At 44.2% G+C, this 20,000-nt stretch overlaps 2 protein-coding genes across 2 annotated transcripts in view; both read right to left on the bottom strand.

The window, feature by feature from the left end:
• The window catches only part of LOC122246318 (uncharacterized), a 265,271-nt gene that overhangs the window by 132,804 nt on the left and 112,467 nt on the right, over nt 1-20,000 (bottom strand). The window lies entirely within an intron of this gene.
• The window catches only part of LOC147471636 (uncharacterized), a 240,873-nt gene continuing 233,372 nt past the window's right edge, over nt 12,500-20,000 (bottom strand). The window contains exon 3 of the mRNA XM_086537579.1: nt 12,500-12,636. Coding sequence (XP_086393705.1) covers nt 12,633-12,636 — 4 coding nt within the window. The 3' untranslated portion in view covers nt 12,500-12,632. The remainder of the gene's footprint in view (nt 12,637-20,000) is intronic.

Raw genomic sequence — 20,000 nt, 5'->3', positions numbered from 1 at the left:
TAAAAGAAATAAATAAAAAAAGAAAAAAGAAAAAGAAAACGAAAGAACGAAAAAAAAAAAATATATATATATACGCATAGACACACATCAGAAATATCACCCTCCCCCCTCTAAAAAATAAACAAATAAATAAATAAATAAAAAGAGAAGAAAGAAAGAAAAAAAAATATATATACATATACACACATAGACACACATCAAATAAAAGCAACTTGGACTGTCGACTATTTCTACTCATCCGGGACCTTCGTAACGTCCGGCTAGCGCTGCTGACGTGGGCGGGGATCGAGACGCCCATCAAAGAAACGCCGCAGAAGGTAATGTAAAGATTATATATAGCTTCAAGTCCCCGCCTACATATAGATATCTAGAACATGTGATGGTATTCTAGGCTTATGTAAGTTTATAGGTCGGATGTGGATAGTAAATGGGTATGTGTGTGTGTGTGTGTTTGTTTTGTGTGTGTGTGTGTGTGTGCAACAAACAATAAATCAAACAAACACAACAGATCAACAACCAAAATAACACACGAGCAACCACAAAACTCCCAACCAGATGAAAGCTCGAATTCCTGAAGCCACAACACGAGCCGGATTTAAAGCTTCAGCTCCATTAACTACAGCTCGAAATTAAGTCAAGAAATAACAGGTATTCGGATACAGATGTTCGGGTGCAGGTGTTGGGAAACAGGTATTCGGAGACAGGTATTGGGAGGACAGGTGTTCGGATGCAGGTATTTAGATGTAAGTTTTCGGATACAGGTGTTTGGATGCAGGTGTTCGGATACAGGTTATACGAATACAGGTGTTCGTATGTAGGTGTTTGGATGGTGTTCGGATACAGGTATTCGGATGCAGGTGTTCGGATGCAGGTATTCGGATACAGGTTATACGAATACAGGTGTTCGGATACAGGTATTCCGATACAGGTTATACGAATACAGGCGTTCGGATACAGGTATTCGGATACAGGTTATACGAATACAGGTGTTCAGATACAGGTATTCGGATGCAGGTGTTTGGATACAGGTTATACGAATACAGGTGTTTGGATACAGGTTATACGGATACAAATGTTCGGATACAGGTTATACGAATACAGATGTTCGGATACAGGTGTTCCGACACAAGTGGATCCATCCCAACACCTGTTCGACCGAATGAAAGCGTCATCTAGGAGAAGCTACGTACAATCAAGCCAGCACCCAGTCCTGCCGTACTCTAGCTTAGGTTACTACGCCCGCCTTAGTCTAGTGAGAAAGCGAGCCGGCACGTGCTGCACGCCCTCACTGCTCGTGCTCTCGCGGTGCCGTCGTTAACAGCTCCGTCTGGAACATCAGGGTACGAAGGAGTTTTGTTCCCAGAAGGCAGCACGTACGGCGAAACTGTACCTCCAGCGAGAGGGAAAAAGGCTGAGCTCCCGCCAGGAAAACGAGCCGAAGTCACGTACGGAAAGACTACTGTATTTTCCCTCAAAACGACGAAAACACAAAGATTAGAAGCACGCTCGATACATACATACATACATATATACATAAACATATATATATATATATATATATATATATATATATATATATATATATATATATATATATATATATATATATATGAGAGAGAGAGAGACAGAGAGAGAGAGAGAGAAAAGGACAGACATCAGACATAAAGAGAGACAGAGACCGAGCGAGAAGAAGAACGGAAGAGAGAGAGAAAGAGAGAGAGAGAGAGAGAGAGAGAGAGAGAGAGAGAGAGAGAGAGAGAGAGAGAGAGAGAGAGAGAGAGAGAGAGAGAGAGAGATAGGCAGACAAACGGTCAGACATCAGACATAAAGAGAGACAGAGACCGAGGGAGAAGAAGAACGGAAGAGAGAGAGAGAGAAAGCGAGAGAGAGAGAAAGAGAAAGAGAGAAAGAGAGAGAACAGAGCGAAAGACGGCGTCGGCCGACCGACCGACCGACCGACCGACAACACCCCCGCTGGAATATCCATCCGAATTAAAAGTAAGTCAACATCCTGCCCGGACCTGTTGCAAAGCACTGCAACCTGAATAATAGATCGGGAGCGACTTAGGCTTTGCGCGCAGCCGGGCGATGGGCGGAGGGAAGCCCGCTCAGGCGTCGGCCGAGGGGGGGAGGGAGGGAGGGAGGGAGGGAGGGAGGGAGGGAGGGAGGGAGGGAGGGAGGGAGGGGAGGGAGGGAGGGAGGGAGGGAGGGAGGGAGAGAGGAGGAGGGGGGGGAGGGAGGGAGGAGGAGGGAGGGGACGGGAGGGAGGGAGGAGGGGAGGGAGGGAAGGGAGGGAGGGAGGGAGGAGGGGAGGGAGGGAAGGGAGGGAGGGAAGGGAAGGAGGGAAGGGAGGGAGAGGAGGGGAGGGGAAGGGAGGGCGAGAGGAAGATAGATAGATAGATAGATAGAGAGAAAGAGAGAGAGAAAGAGAGAGAGAGAGAGAGAGAGAGAGAGAGAGAGAGAGAGAGAGAGAGATAGAGATAGATAGATAGAGAGAGAGAGAGAGAGATCCTGTTATTTTTATTTTTCATTTTTTGTCTCTCCTTCTCGGATCATTTCAGAAAGACAAATATTGACCCGTTAAGCAACGTGGGATACGGACGCAGAGAGGGAGAGGGAGAGAGAGAAGGAGAGGAGGGTGTTAAGTGGGTGGGCGGGAGAGGAAGGGATGGCGTAGAGAAGGGGGGGGAGGGAGGGAGGGAGGGAGGGAAGGAGGGAGGAAGGAAGAAAGGGAGGATGGAAAGAGGGAGAGGGAGAAAAAGATAAAACTCTTAATTCATATGTTTATTATTAGCCTACCTGCCTGCCTGCCTGCCTGCCTGCCTGCCTGCCTGCCTGCCTGCCTTCCCTGCCTGCCTGCCTTCCCTGCCTGCCTGCCTTCCCTGCCTGCCTGCCTGCCTTCCCTGCCTGCCTGCCTTCCCTGCCTGCCTTCCCTGCCTGCCTGCCTTCCCTGCCTGCCTGCCTTCCCTGCCTGCCTGCCTGCCTTCCCTGCCTGCCTGCCTTCCCTGCCTGCCTGCCTGCCTTCCCTGCCTGCCTGCCTTCCCTGCCTGCCTGCCCACCCGCCCTGCCTGCCTGTGACAATGGGCAACCTCGACGTAATGAAGTCATATCTCAACGGTCTTTTTCCTTTTTTTTAAATCCATTCCACAACGGCCACATGTGCCCCTTTTGCACGAAGTGATTTTATCGTTATTGCTTTCAATTTTTGAGGTGGGTCTTTGGTCTTTGCTTCTGGAGTTGTTAGGCGATAGATGGATAGATAGATAGATCAATATACAGAGATAGATAGCGATATATATATATATATATATATATATATATATATATATATATATATATATATAAAGATAGATAGATAGATAGATAGATAGATAGAGAGAGAGAGAAATAGAGAGAGAGAGAGAGAGAGAGAGAGAGAAAGAGAGAGAGAGAGAGAGAGAGAGAGAGAGAGAGAGAGAGAGAGAGAGAGAGAGAGAGAGAGAGAGAGAGAGAGAGAGAGAGAGAGAGAGAGAGAGAGAGAAAAGATAGAGAGAGAGAAAAAAAGAAAGAGAGAGAAAGAGAATAGAGAACGGAAAAAGAGAGAGAAAAAGAGAAAGGGAGAAACCAAAGGAGGGGAAGGGACAACAACAACAAAAATGACACAGCAACAAGGAAATCAAAGAGAGAGGCATCGCACAGAGAGAGAGAGACAGGCAGAGAACACACGCATCAAAATCCCGCCATTCTTAAAATTCTCCCACCTGACCATTCTACATTTCAACACACCATTCGGGAAACGATATTTTTTCTTTCTTTCTTTTTTTTTTTTTCTTTTTCCTTGAGACAAAATTCCAAAGACCATCCCACTTCCACGCGCATTACCTTCGGCTAGTTTCTTGTCCTCCACTCGTCCTCCACTCGCCCTCGACTGTCCTCGACTCTCGAGTATTATCCGCCAGCTGTTTCTCTGGGATTGGAACTTTTCATCAATCTGTTATTGTTTGTTTGTTTGTTTGCTTCTTTCTTTCTTTTTTGTCTGCACTGCCAATGTCCGTCTATGTGTCTGTTAGATTGTCTGTTTGTCTGTCTGTCTGTGTCTCAATCTGTCTGTCTATGATGCCTGTCTGTCTGTCTGTCTGTCTGTCTGCTCCTCCTTTTTTCCTCTTCATTTCTTCTTTCTCATTTTCATTATCTTTCTATCTTTTTTCTTATTTTCTCTCTCTCTCCCTCTTTCACTTTGCCTTCACCTAATAGTCACCTTCCTCCAACCACGAGTCCCAAGACCCTCTCATTCTCTCTCTCTCTCTCTCTCTCTCTCTCTCTCTCTCTCTCTCTCTCTCTCTCTCTCTCTCTCTCTCTCTCTCTTCCTCTCCCTCTCCCTTTCTCTCCCTCTCTCTCCCCGACCCTCCAGCCTCCTTCTTTCCCTCCCTCAAACACCACTCCATTAATCTAGCCTCTCTGGAGCCTAACTCATACTCTGCCCCTCTCCCTCTCCCTCTCCCTCTCCCTTCCCTTCCTTCAACTCTCTCGATCTCTCTCTTTCTCCTCCCTGCACTCCCCCTCTCCCATAGCCATTCGAAAGTTCTTACGTCCCCCTCTCCCTCCCTCTTATTCGTTCTCTCCCTCTTCCCTTCGACTTTTTCTTCTCTCTCTCTCTCTTTGACCCATTATTCCCTCTCGTCCACCTTTCCTCTTTCCTTCCACTATCTCCTTCTCCCCCCCCTATTCCCTCTACTTCCCTCTACTACCCCTTTCTCTCCTTTCACTTCCCTTCACTACCGCCTTTCCCTTCCATTCCCTCCGCTTTCCTCACTTCTCTCCCTCCCCTTCCCTCCTTCCACTTCCCTCCACTACCCCCTTCTCTCCCTCCACTTCCCTCCACTTCCCCCCAATACCCCCTTCTCTCCCTCCACTTTCCTCCACTACCTCCACCTCTCCCACTTTTTACCTTCACTCCCTCCATTATACCCCCTTCCCTCCACTACCCTCCCCCCCTCATTTTCCCTCCCCTCCCAATAGAGAGGCTGGGTGCGGCGCAGAGAAAGAGGAAGGGGGAGGGGGAGAGGGTTGAAGGAGGAGGGAGGAGGGAGGGGGGGAGGGGAGGAGGGAGGAGGGAGAAAGGAGGAGGGGAAGGAGGGAGGGAAGAGGGGGGAGGGAAGAGGGAGGAGGAAGGAGAGGGTGGAGGAGGGCGGAAAGGGGAGGAGGGAAGGAGGGCGGAGGGAGGGAGGAGGGCGGCGGGCGGAAAGGGGAGGGAGGAGGGCGGCGGGAGGAAGGAGGAGGGCAGAAAGGGAAGGGAGGAGGGAGGAGGGAGGAGGGAGGAGTGCGGAAAGGGGAGGGCGGAGGGGGGGAGGAGGGAGGGGGTGATGGGGAGGCGCCACTCGTCCTGCTATTGATCATCTTGGCCAGGTAGGAAGCCAGAAGGGCCACCTACCACACATTTCTCTCTCTCTCTCTCTTTTTATATACTTTTTTTTTTAACTTTTTTTCTTCGCTATCTCTCGAAAACTACCACACTCTATCTAAACTTCAAGTTTTCTTTGGACTTGTTCTTCTTTCTCTCTCTCTTCTCTCTCTCTCTCTCTCTCTCTCTCTCTCTCTCTCTCTCTCTCTCTCTCTCTCTCTCTCTCTCTCTCTCTCTCTCTCTCTCGTTCGAGATTGTTCTTTCTGTTTTTGTTGCATCTCCTCCTCCTTTTTCCGATTTTAAATGATTGGTAATGATGATGATGATGATGATGATGATGATAACAATAATAATAATAATAACAATGATACCAAAAATCATACCAATAATGTTAAAGAAATAATGATAACGATAATCAAAATAAAGATAATAAAGATAATCATATAAAAAAATACAACAACAACAATAACAATGACAAAAGCAATGAGGCTCCAGCCACCGAGACTCTTACTTATACCAAAAAAAAAAAAAAAATAAAAATAAAAAAAAAAATAAATAAATCAATCAACAGCTAAAACCCACCTCGATCTCCCTTAATTAAGACAGCCTCTAAAAGGCCTTTGAAAATCAAATACCACACCAGCTTCCCGGAAACACCCGCGACGGCCGCTTATCCGAGAACGGGTACAGAAAAACGCCCGTGATTCCGCGCCGGTCCCGAGCCTACCCCCTCCCCCCTCTCATCGCCAGACCGCGCAGCTTCCGCCAAAGATGCTTCGGGAGATGCCGTGCGGATGTCTATCTATCTATCTAATTATCTATCTATCTGTCTATCTATATTTACATGTATTTTAGGTTTCTATGTCTATGGTTGTTTGTGTGTCTGTATGCCTGTCTGTTTCTCTGTTTTTCTTTCTCTTTCTTTCCCTCTTCTTCGCTCTTTCCCTCTCCTTCTCCCTCTCCCTCCCCCTCTCTCTTTCTCTTCCTCTATCCCTCTCTATTTCTCTTTCCCTCTCTTTCTCTTCCTCTCTCCCTCTCTTTCTCTTCCTCTCTCCCTCTCTATTTCTCTTTCTTTTTCTCTTTCCCTCCCCCTCTCTATTTCTCTTTCCCTCTCCCTCTCCCTCTCTCTTTCTCTTCCTCTATCCCTCTCTATTTCTCTTTCCTTCTCCCTCTCCCTCTCTCTTTCCCTCTCTTTCTCTTTCCCTCTCCCTCTTTCTCCTTTGCGCTCTCCTTACCCCTCTCTTTCCCTCTCCCTCTCTCTCCCTTTCTTAACACCTCAATCTCTTCCGCTTCCCTGAGCAATGGCGACACGACAGGAGAAAGTAATAAGGACATAAAAAGGTAAAAAAAAAAAAACTACACGGACCCCAAAGCCCCCCCCCCCAAAAAAAAAAAAAAAAAAAAAAACATAGGAAAACACAACAAAGGGAAAAAAAACAATAGGAAAACACACAAGAACAAAGGGAAAAAACAGCAGAAAAACACACAAGAACAAAGGGAAAAACAATAGGTAAACACACAAGAACAAAGGGAAAAAACAAAACAGGAAAACACACAAGAACAAAGGGAAAAACAATAGGTAAACACACAAGAACAAAGGGAAAAAACAATAGGAAAACACACAAGAACAAAGGGAAAAAAACATAGGAAAACACATAAGAACAAAGGGGAAAAAACATACGAAAACACACAAGAACAAAGGGAAAAAACATAGGAAAACACACAAGGACAAAGGGAAAAAACAATTGGAAAACACACAAGAACAAAGGGAAAAACAATAGGTAAACACACAAGAACAAAGGGAAAAAAACAAAACAGGAAAACACACAAGAACAAAGGAAAAAAATATAGGAAAACACACAAGAACAAAGGGAAAAACAATAGGTAAACACACAAGAACAAAGGGAAAAAACAAAACAGGAAAACACACAAGAACAAAGGAAAAAAATATAGGAAAACACATAAGAACAAAGAGAAAAAACAATAGGAAAACACACAAGAACAAAGGGAAAAACACATAGGAAAACACACAAGAACAAAGGGAAAAAACAATAGGAAAACACACAAGAACAAAGGGGAAAAAAACAACAGAAAAACACAAGAACAAAGGGAAAAAAACAACAGAAAAACACACAAGAACAAAGGGAAAAACACACAGGAAAACACACAAGAACAAAGGGGAAAAATAATATGTAGACCGCTGCCATAAATCTGCAACGCATTTCAATTGCAATATCACTCCTATATGTAAAAAAAAAAATAAAAAAAAATAAAAAATAATAATAATGATAATTATAAGGAGAGACAAAGACATCCTATCGGTCAGACAAATCAATTAATGAATCATCAAAATCAAAAGGAAAGCTATCAAAGGCAGATGAAATTGTCCTTAAAAAAAAAAAGGGGGATGTCAATCAAGAGGCAGCCAACCACAGCCTCACCAGAAAGACAACGCAATGACGTCATGACATGAGAACAAAGTGACGACATGATATGAAAACGATGTCATAATATTGCCTGTCATGGAAAAAAAAAAAAAAACAAAAAAAAACAAAAAAAAAAAAAAAAAAAACAATGGGTCGAGGTAATGACTCCGTGAATTTTTAACTAGACACCCGGATACAAGAATGACTTTGACACTTGAGATGACGAAGTGACAAATGCGAAGGAGATGAAGGATGTGTCGACGGCGGCGAAAGGTCATCCTTGAAGGTCATTCTTGAAGGTTATCCTCGAAGGTGGTACTCGTTCTCGTTCTACTACTTCTTCCATCTTTTCTTCTTCTTCTTCAGTTTCTTCTTCTTCTTCTTCTTCTTCTTCTTCTTCTTCTTCTTCTTCTTCTTCTTCTTCTTCTTCTTCTTCTTCTTCTTCTTCTTCTTCTTCTTCTTCTCCAGTCTCCTCCTCCTCCTCCTTCTTTTTCTTCTTCTTTTTCTCCTTCTTCTTATCATCGTCTTCTTCCTTTTTCCTACCTTTTCTCTTTCTCTTTGCCTTCTCCTTCCTCTCCCCCTCTTCGCCTTCTTCTCCTTCTCCTTCTCCTCATTTTCGCTTATTTTTCATCTCCCTCCTCTATCCTTCTCTTTCTCTTCCTCCTCATTTTTTTCATCTCCTTTTCCTTCTATTTCCTCTAACCTTCTTCTCATTTTCCTCCTCCCCCCATCATCTTCTTTACCTTCTCTTTCTCCCCCTCATTTTCTCTCCTTTTTCATCTCACCCTCATTTTCTCCTTCCCCTCCTTCCCTTCCTCATCATCATCTTCCTCCTCCTCCTCCCTCACCTTCCCTTCCTCATCTTCCTCCTCCTTCCTCATCTTCCTCCTCCTTCCTCATCCTCCTCCTTCCCTTCCTCATCTTCCCCCTCCTCACCTTCCCCTCCTTGCCTTCTCCTCAAAGGTCTGGTTCCAACTTGAAGCCAAGCTCTTTGAAGGACTGACTGCTGATTCAGCCAACCAGCTAACCAGCCAGTCAACCAGCCAGTCAACCAGCCAGTCAACCAGCCAGTCAACCAGCCAGTCAACCAGTCATCATGGATCCTGAAAATGACTATTTCCTCTGCTTATCGCAAATCAATAGAAGCCGGACTGACTAGATGGTGACAAGCCGGCGAGAGAGAGAGGGAGAGAGGGAGAGGGAGAGAGGGAGAGGGAGAGGGAGAGGGAGAGGGAGAGGGAGGGGGAGAGGGAGAGAGAGAGAGGGAGAGGGAGGGAGGGAAGGAGAATGAGAGAGAGAGAAAGGGGAGGGGAGAGGGAGAGAGGTGAGAGGGAAAGAGAGAGAGGGAGAGAGAGGGAGAGGGAGGGAGGGAGAGAGAGAGAGAGAGAGAGAGAGAGAGAGAGAGAGAGAGAGAGAGAGAGAGAGAGAGAGAGAGAGAGAGAGAGAGAGAGAGATTACAGGGAGGGATATTAACGCTCCTCTGATTGGTGCAGTTTGGGGTACGTCCTTCTATATCTCACGCCCCCCCCCCCCCACCACTCACCCCCCAACCAAAACCCACCCACCCACCTCCACCACATAAACACCCACACACCCACACCCATACCATCGCTCCCATGCACCCCAACCAAGACCCACACCTTACACCCACAACCCATCTCCCACACCACCACCCACAATCCAACCCATATCCAAAATCCAACACTCCCACACCCACACACCCACCTCAATCCCACATTACACTATCACCCACACATCCCTACACACCCACACATCCCCACACTCCTACACCCACAAACCCACACACCTACCCACCTACCCTCCCACACCCCTACCCTCCCACACCCCTAAACCCACACATCCCTACCCTCCTACACCCACACCCCTACACACCCACACCCCAACACACCCCCACCCCCACACCCCCACACACCCACCCAACTCCCTCAAACGTGAGACCTCCAACAACCTCCAACTCGGCGAGACGAGACACAAGACAAAATCAACGCGATTCGCCCGCCATCTGTTGACCAGCCATTCGGTCGGTCGGGTCGGGTCGGTCGGTGCCCCTCGCTCGCTCGCTCGCTGGCTCTCTCGCGGAGCTCGGATGCGGGAGATCGTTTGTCTTTCTTCGTTTCAAAAGGGGGGTGGGGAAAACTCGCAGGTAGAGGAAAGATGGAGTAAGAGAAAGGGATGATGGGATAGGGGGAGAAGGGGAGGGAGAGGGAGAGGGAGGGGGAGAGGGGAGGGAGAGGGAGGGGAGGGACTGGGAGGGTGAGGGAGGGGGAGGGAGAGGGAGAGGGAGAGGGAGATGGAGAGAGAGAGAGAGAGAGAGAGAGAGAGAGAGAGAGAGAGAGAGAGAGAGAGAGAGAGAGAGAGAGAGAGAGAGAGAAAGAGAGAGAGAAAGAGAGAAAGAGAGAGAGAGAGAAAGAGCGAAAGAGATAGAGAAAGAGCGAAAGAGATAGAGAAAGAGAGAAAGAAAGAAACAGAGAGAAAGAAAGAGAGAAAGAAAAAGATAGAGAAAGAAAGAAATAGAAAGAGAGAGAGAGAGAGAAACACACACCGCGAAATTAGAATAATTGTAATATATAGGTAACACGCCGCCTAACCCGAGATGGGAGTAATTTGCATATCTCTCCTTTCTGGAACTAATCTAGGGCCGAGGAGACGTGGAAACTATTTATTCCTTGCTTTTATTATTTTGCTTTGTTGATGAAGACATGTTGATATTAATGAAAATGTTAATTAACATACATGTCGAGTGAATTATGGGGATTTTGTAGAGAACATTATTTCGTTTATCAAATCAGGTAAAATAACGATTTTATTTTGATTGGTATAATGAAATAGATCAATCCACCGATAAAATACTCTTTTCTATCCTTCAATGTAGAAATAAAATAAGCAAATCCCTTTTTTCGAAATAGATAAACCTATAATAAATAATGAATGGATTATCTATCATTAAATAGATTTTTTATCATTTATTAATTTATTCAGCTTTCAAATTCCTTAATACATGAACAGAATACGCGATTCTATCTAATCAAAATAGATCAATACACACAAGAACAAAACACACAACCACAATACAAAAAAAATAAAACCTTTCTTTCTTTTTCTTCTTTTCCTAACAATGTTTTTTTTTTTCTCACCACAATACAAAAAATAAAACCCTATTTTTCCTTCCTTTCCTCACCATGTTTTTTTTTTTCTTTCTTTCTATCCTTTTTTTTTTCTTTCTTTTTTCTTAAATTCAGGTGACTCCCATAAGCTTTGCGGACGACAGCAGACCTATGAGGAGTTATTGGAGGAAACTAAGCTTCCCGTGTCTTTCTAAGCTGTGGGATCTGCTTGACTGATGCTGAGACAATAACACGTCTTAGAAAGGGGGCAAGGGATATAACTTTTTTTATTTTTTTTTTTTTATTACAGAAGGTTTTCAAAAGATTTTTTTTCTTTTTTTAATCTTTCATTTGGTATATATTTTTCAGTTTGGATGATTATCTGATATTGATAGTATGAAATAGATGATGTTAAAATTGTATCATTATGATTAATTTATTCTTTTTTTCTTTTCTTTTCTTTTATTGTTTTTTTTTTGTTTGTTTGTTTGTTTGTTTTTTTTTCTTTTTTTGCACGTGTATAGAATGCGTCTAAAACCCGTTGCGCCTTTTTTTTCTATTCGTGTGAAAGTGTGCCTGAAGTTGAAAAAAAAACAACAACACCGAAAATAACGAAAAACAAAACAAAATAAATATTTTATCTTTCTTTAAATGGCTTCGAGAAAATTAAATACAAACTGGAGAGATAACGGAAACCCATTACTGAAGAACCTTCTTTTAGCGTCCATTCTCACGGCATTGTTATTTGTAAATAGTCTGAGCACAAAGACTCATAGGCGTAAGTCTTATCCAAACAACCCATTCGGTGCTAAATATAGAAACAAAAGGGGGAAGGGGGGGTAGGGGGAAGGGGAATTGGGGTGAGGGTGGGGAGGGGTATAGGGGTGAGGGTTGGGAGGGAAATTGGGTTGAGGGTGGGGTAGGGAGGGGAATAGGGGTGAGGGTAGGGAGGGGAATAGGGGTGAGGGTAGGGAGGGGAATAGGGGTGAGGGTGGGGAGGGGAATAGGGGGTGAGGGTGGGGAGGGGAATAGGGGTGAGGGTGGGGAGGGGAATAGGGGGTGAGGGTGGGGAGGGGTATAGGGGTGAGGGTGGGGAGGGGAATAGGGGTGAGGGTGGGGAGGGGGATGTATACATACACCCGACCGGCGTTGGTGTCCGGTCGATGGAAACACTAAACTGACACTTCACGCTGTGTGGTTTACGTTTGTTTGTCTGCCTACGCCCACAACCAGGATTTCCTCTAACCCCCCCTCCCCAACCCCATCCCCCCAAACAGACTTGAAAGCATTACGGAAATCTGTTTATCTTTATTTTTATTTTATTTTTGTTTCATTTACCCTTTTTTTACTATCATTATTCTTTGCATTTACCTTTTTTATTATTATTATTCTTTGCATTTACCTTTTTTTATTATCATTATTCCTTGCATTTACCTTTTTTATTAGTATTATTCTTAGCATTTACCTTTTTCCACAGGACATATAGTAATTCTTTCCTTAAGCGAGTGTATTTGTATGGCGAAGGAAGCTTCTGAAGAAATGTGTTTTTTAAATTAAGGAATTCGTGTGTACGGAAACATCGAGAGGAACACCCTCTGTCTATTAATTAATAAAAAATAACTCACTGGATTTCGTGCGGCCTTCGGTCACCTCACAGCGGCGCCAGTGAAGACCTGAGACAGTAGGTTGTAGCGTCAGTACTCACCTGAAGAAGGAGAAAAAATAAAAAGGCATTAGTGTCAAGTATATGGATTCCTATGGAAATGAGGTGTTTAAGTTACTATGAAAGTGAGGTGTTTAAGTTACCATGAAAGTGAGGTATTTGTGTTACCATGAAAGTGAGGTATTTATGTTACCATGAAAATTAGGTATTCAAGTTTCAATGAAAATGAAGCATATAAGTTACCATGAAAGTGAGGTATTTATGTTACCAAGAAAGTGAGGTATGAAAGTTATCACAAAAATGAGGTATTCAAGTTATCATGAAAATGAGGTATTTATCTTAATCATGAAAGTGGGGTATTTAAGTTACCATGAAAATGAGGTATTCAAGTTTCAATGAAAATGAGGTATACAGTATAAGTTACCATAAAATTAAAGTATCTGATTTACCATAAAAATGAGTTATTTGAGTTACCATGAAAATTAGGTACTTAAGTTACTAAACTAAAAGAACACAGACGAATAAAATGAATAAAAATCATACCTATACCCACACGCCCTGCCCCCCAACCCCCACCTTCCACCCCCGAAAACCTCACAACCTCATCACAAGCCGATCACAACATCGAGAACCCCCCCCCCCCAAGAAAAAAAAAAGAAGAAGAAGAAGAAGAAGAAGAAGAAGAAGAAGAAGAAGAAGAAGAAGAAGAAGAAGAAGAAGAAGAAGAAGAAGACTCCCCTACCAGTCTTTCTTCACCAAAGACGGTACACCACACCGCCCACCCGACCCTCGAAGACGGAACCCAAAAGACCGGATTTGGGGAAGAAATGTTCCGTTGCAACTTGGTTCCTTTGGGAGGGAGGGGGAAGGGGGGGAGAGGGAGGGGGAGGGGGGTAAGGGTGTGTGAGTTCGCTCAGCTGTGGGATTTCGGGGTCATTGGGTGCAGGTTGTTGGAGGTATGTTTGATCTGGGGGGGGCGGTTCGTGGGTGGTGGGAGTTGGGGGGGGGGGGGGGGGGGGAGTTGGGGATGGGGAGTGGGAGTTGGGAGGGGAGAGTGGGAGTTGAGGGAAAGTGGGAGTTAGGGGGGGGGAGATTGGGAGTTGGGGATGGGGAGTGGGAGTTGTGGGGGTTGTATGTGTGTATGGGGGGTATGTAGGTATGTGTGGGGGTAAGTAAGTATGAGTAAGGGCAAAGTGCGAGGTGGGGGGGGGGAGAGTGGGAGTGGGGGAGGGAGGAGGAGGTTAAGGGGGGGGGAGGTGGAGGTTGGAGGAAAGTGCGAGTTGGGGGGGGGGGGGGAGAGTGGGGATGGGGGGGGGGAGTTGTGGGGGTTGTATGTGTGTATGGGGGGTATGTAGGTATGTGTGAGGGTAAGTAAGTATGAGTAGGGGCATGTAGGTATGTATGAGGGTATGTAGGTGTGTAGGTATGTACGAGGGCATGTAGGTATGTAGGTGTGTGTGGGTATATATATGCATGTAAGGATCCTCATACGCGCACATCCGTTAAGGTAAATTCAAAAAAACAAGTGGAGAAAAAAACAACACTGCCACTCCTGTCAAAGCGAGAAGAGTCGGTGAGGCAACCCACCGGTCTGCAATTGCACATAAATCAGAGTTAGCGTGAAGGAAAGAACCCATCCAATCCAGGATTAGGTCAAAGGTAAATCAGGTTAGAGCCAGGGCTACAGAGAGGCACCCGGGCCTAATTGCACACCAGATGAGCCCATAAACACTGCAATAAAATGGCAACGTAGCAGTAAATTCAGAAGTTGATTAATATGCATAATTCGAATGCGTAATCAGTCATCGGTTTGTTATATCATACACCAACTTCCTACCTAAAAAAAAAACATTACTAATTAAAAACTGAATGTCAAATTCACACCGAATAAAAAAAATATATATTTATATTTATATTACCACTTTTCTAACGTAATTAGTGATTATTCATACCAATGCACGTCAGTTTAAAAACATATCTGAATCGGACAGACAACGATTCTTCTAATTACCTCTAATTATGATTACAATTAGGAAGATACAATATAATGTATTAGATTTTTTTCTCAGGATAGGTCACAGTTCTTCTAATTACCTCTAATTATGATTACAATTAGGAAGATACAATATAATGTATTAGATCTATTAGGTCTATTTCTGAACTTTTGGTTTCCGTTCACTTAAATAGATGCATTGTGAAGGATGCCAAAACGTCTTTATGTTTATGTAAAAGGGATTGGAAGCACATCAAAAGTGGCGTCCATATCTAAATTGTCTATCTTCGAAAGAAATCTGATATAAGCAGTTAACAACAACAATAACGATGATGATGATGATGATGACAACAAGAACAAGAGCAGTAATGATAACAATAACAATATACTACTACTACTACTAAGAATAATGATAATAACAATAACAAAAGAATAATTATCCCCGACACATTACATCACACAAACAAAACCAGCAATAACTACAAAAACATTAACAAAAATAACAACAATAACATTTAATTAACAACAACATTAATACAGAACAAATCCTCAAGCACTGAAAGCGAACATCACTCTCCCCTCCCCCCTCCCCCCGTCCCCCCTCCTCTCTCTCCCTCTTTTTTTCACTTTTGAAAATTCTCATTCACAATCTTTTAAAGAGCATTTAAGTCTTAAGTAATACTATCTTATACTCGCCATCCCTCCATGCTTCTCTCTTTCTCTTTAACTTAATGGCGTTGAAATTGCATCATGGTTGCAGGTTGCAATACCACAGAGTAATTCCATCGTCGTACCGAGGGAAATATTCAGCATTTTCGAGGAGAGAGAGAGAGTATAAAAAATAAATAAAAAATGCACATCAGACACACAGTAGAGCGTTAATTAATGAGCTGGCGGAATAAAATAATTCGCTGGGCAAACTACGCACTTGGGAAATATTTAATGGCACGAGCTTCGACGATGTGTAATCGCAAATAAATACAACGTTAATGATATTCTTTTTTCTTTCCATTTTCCCTTCTTTTTTTCTTTTTTTTATTCTTTCTTCCCTCGCATCCCAATCTTTGGAATCAGGACCAGGTCCGCCCAGTCCATTTATCTGATGGGCGGGGGGGATCACCCTCGGAACAGCTCATCTTTCCATTAGATTCTATAGCAGTAGTAGCAGCAGCGGTGATCACAACTCTACGGACCACGCACGCCATGTTTGGCATTACACCCGAGGAGAGGGATGCCATACTGAACTTCCTGTATGTGCGAGAGGACATATTTCACTAAAGCAGGCTACCGATATAATATTTGGTTTTGAAGCATTTAGAGAACTCCTCCCTCAAAATACTAAACGGTAAAGCCAACCATGAACGTCAATACCACTCAATTATCAAGCTCTTGGCTGTAAGTAATGTGGAAATATATACCCCAACTGAATATGGCCATACGTAAGAGTCCACACGCTGGCTCCATCCCCCCACCCTCCCTCCCCCCACCATGAAAAGCGTCAGCATTAAGCCTATCTTATGCAAGTGCCCTTAAGAAAAGGCGCTGTCACCCACTCCTACACTGAAGCACTATGCCCTTGCAACTATCAATTGAGCGTCTCAAAACTCAATGGGCGTCTTGAATGCAACACTGATGGATCCTTGCAACCTGTAGTAGAAGGGGGTGCTATTATGAGTGCTTCTAGACACAGAATTCATATTAAATCGAGGTCCATAAGCCATTTATGAACGACTCGTAAAGCGTTCTTCTCCCCGTTCTGAACACACTCGATAAAGAGGCTGGAAATATTGCGAATTATATCGTAATAACAGCATATCACCGAAAAGGACGGAGTTGTTCATTCTACGAGGATACCGCCGCATGTTGCAACTCGTAAGCATGATCGTGCACAGCGACATAAACATAAGATAAACAAGTATGAATACAGACAGAAAGAACACCTCTTGCAAGACTCTTAGACACTAACAGAACCTCTTGACTAACTTGAATGTTTGGATAGATTAGCTTAGCTTAGCTTAGGTTAAGTTAGGTTAGAAGATGAAGACAGTGCGATATTGTGAGCCCGAGAATTGGGCTTGGTTATGGGGTTGTACTAGCAGGTCGGTGCAACATCTAATGCAGAAGAAATTCAATCAAATAGAATTTTTCAGCGAGGAACCTAATCGAACACTATATATACATATCAAGAGTGACATGTGACATCTAGCATGAGGTACAAAGATCGACGTTACTTATATCATCTCACGTGATATACTAGAAAATATAACCATGGTACCTACAAAATTAGTAACCTACTATAACGCCATAACCATACATCAAATATACCAAAACCTCAGTAGAGAGAGTCAATAAAAAAATAAATAAATCGAAACAAAATTTAAAAATCTCGAGCCACGAATGACGTCATGCACGGTGAACACCTCACACTACGATCATTACCTCCTTTCATTTCATGACATGACACGGCGTTCGTGACAGGCACTTGACAAGGGGGATAACAAAAAGGTTTTGCTTAACATGTCGGGTCATTTCCGCCCAATAAACCAGCTGATCTGATAAAGATTGGTGGGGGGTGGGAGTTGGGGGGGAGTTGGGGGTGAGAGTGGGAGTTGGGGGGGAGTTGGGGGTGAGAGTGGGAGTTGGGGGTGAGAGTGGGAGTTGGGGGTGAGAGTGGGAGTTGGGGGTGAGAGTGGGAGTTGGGGGGGAGTTGGGGGTGAGAGTGGGAGTTGGGGGGGAGTTGGGGGTGAGAGTGGGAGTTGGGGGTGAGAGTGGGAGTTGGGGGGAGTGGGAGTTGTGGGGGGGAGTGGGAGTTGGGGGAGGGAGAGTGGGAGTTGGGGGAGGGAGAGTGGGAGTTGGGGAGGAGAGTTGGAGTAGGGGGGAGGGGGAGTTGGAGGGATGGGGAGTGGGAGTTGTGGGGGAGGGAGAGTAGGAGTTGGAGGGGAGAGTGGGAGTTGGGGGAGGGAGAGGGAGTGGGAGTTGGGGAGAGAGAGAGTAGGAGTTGAGGAAGAGAGTGGGAGTTGGAGGGGAGAGTAGGAGTTGTGTGTGTGTGTGTGTTAAACCAAATGCTCTAATGTCTTGAATGAAGAACGGGAAAAGAGTGAGCGCCTCGTACTCATTCGAGCCGAGCGCCTTAAAAGTTCTCTTGAAACTCACGCAAGAAGTGGCTTCTCCCACTTAAACTGCGGCGAGAAAAGTTAACTTTCTCTCAAAAAGGATCTTTCAAAGACATAAAAGATATATATATCTACGACTCCGTGGTGGTTATACTTAATGGCAAGAGAGTAAAGTTGGCGTCCGTACTGAACCAAGGCCTTGAGAATAGGACTAAAATAATAATAAATATATTAAACACACAACCACATACACACACACACATACACACACACACACACACACACACACACACACACACACACACAACACCACATCACACCAATATATATATATATATATATATATATTATATATATATATATATGTGTATTATGTGTGTGTGTGTGTGTGTGTGTGTGTGTGTGTGTGTGTATGTATGTATATGTACACACATACATACACACATACATACACACACACAAACACACTCACACACACACACACATGACGTGTATGTGAGATAATAACACTTCCTGCGTGACAGAAACAAGCTCAACAGTACAGTCATTTTAAAGCTTAATCTAAACAATAGTCACAATCCCCTACAATTTCCCACCAAGTTCTTATCCAAAAGATAAGAATTTCCCCTTCCTCTGTATTCCATTAAAAAAAAATAATAATAAAAAATAAAAATATTCTGTATAGAATGCTTCCTTTCCTCCCTACAAGAATGCATGTGAGCGTGTATGCATGAGACTCGCGCAAGTACCTGACCGCATGAAAAGCGTAGAGTATTTGTGCATTTTTCACTCTCTCTCTGTAGAAGGTTGAATAGATTAACCTGCTTACGTACGCTCAAACGGATGCCAACGTGATTACAGCAGAAAACAGGCACTGGGAGGCAGGATTTATCTTTGGCGCGAGGGCACTTTTGTTTTGGTTACGGTGGTGTATCAGAATAATTATACACCAACACACACGCATATACATTGTGTGTGTGTGTATGTATGTATGTATATATATATATATATATATATATATATATATATATATATATATATATGTGTGTGTGTGTGTGTGTGTGTGTGTGCGCGTGTGCGTGCGCGTGTGCGTGTGCGTGTGCGTGTGCGTGTGCGTGTGCGTGTGCGTGTGCGTGTGTGTGTGCATGAGCGTGAGCGCGCACGTGAGCGTGTGTGTGCATCCAAAGAATCCACAACAAGCATGATAAAAAAGGTCACTCTAACTTAAACATCTATCGACCTTTCACAGCGACTTTGAAACAAGGCCATCTGACCATGTGACCTGCGAAATCCGAAAAAAACAGCAGCATCTTTGATATTCGTATACCCTCCCCTCCCCTCTTCTCCCTCCACCCCCATACCAGCCAACCCCCATCCCCCCCTCCTCCTCCCCCCATACCACCCATCCACATCCCTCCTCCTCCTCCCCCATACCACCCCACCCCATCCCCCTCCTCCCCCATACCACCCCACCCCCATCCCCCCAACCCCCATTCCCCCCTCCTCCACCCCCACCCCCCCTCCCATCCCAAACCTATCCATCAAGATCCACAAGGAATAAAACTTTTTAATACCGTATGTGGTTTGACTGATTATCTTCCAGCTAGGAGTCGCGTTTCTGCTCTGTTGCCATGGTGACGTAATGCTGCTGGTAATGGTGATACTTTATGGTAGTGAAGACGCTAATAGTGACGATTATCGTAGCAGTTATTATAATAGTAGAGGCAATAATGTCGCCCTAATAACAAAAGACAATAATGTTGATAATGGTAGCAATAAAGATGATAACGGTTTTAATAATAAGATAACAAGACATAAAACAATAAATTAGACTCCAAAAAACTCCTCGGAACTCGAACACCTCCGCCGACGCTCAAAACCCAATGCTGAAATACATAAGTCTACCACATTTATGTGTCTATATAAAATAAGGTATATAATCCAGCAGATCCATTTTCTATGATGTTTCGCATTGATAACGAATCCTTTCGTTGGATCCTAGACCAGTATGCAATCCTGATAAACCCGCAAAAATCTTACAAACAATTGACTTATCGGTCATGGCCAACCCACCCATATATCTTCATCCAAATCCATCACCAAATTCTCTCTTTATCCTACTGTCTAACCAAGAAATCCAAAGAAGCTGTCGATTAGGTCACCTCCTCCCCCTTCCGCCGAGGTAATGGTAACACGATACCATGGACTGGTATGCTTAATAGCGGTCCTTTCCCCGTACTGGCATCCCCCCCACCCTAAAGGTATCGTATATATATGTACCCTGACGTCCATCACTAAAG

This window comes from Penaeus japonicus, unplaced genomic scaffold, assembly GCF_977035675.1.
Source record: "Penaeus japonicus unplaced genomic scaffold, GWHDUDI00000001_assembly GWHDUDI00000006, whole genome shotgun sequence".
NCBI classification, from domain to species: domain Eukaryota; kingdom Metazoa; phylum Arthropoda; class Malacostraca; order Decapoda; family Penaeidae; genus Penaeus; species Penaeus japonicus.
This window is presented reverse-complemented; position numbering and strand designations above follow the sequence as displayed.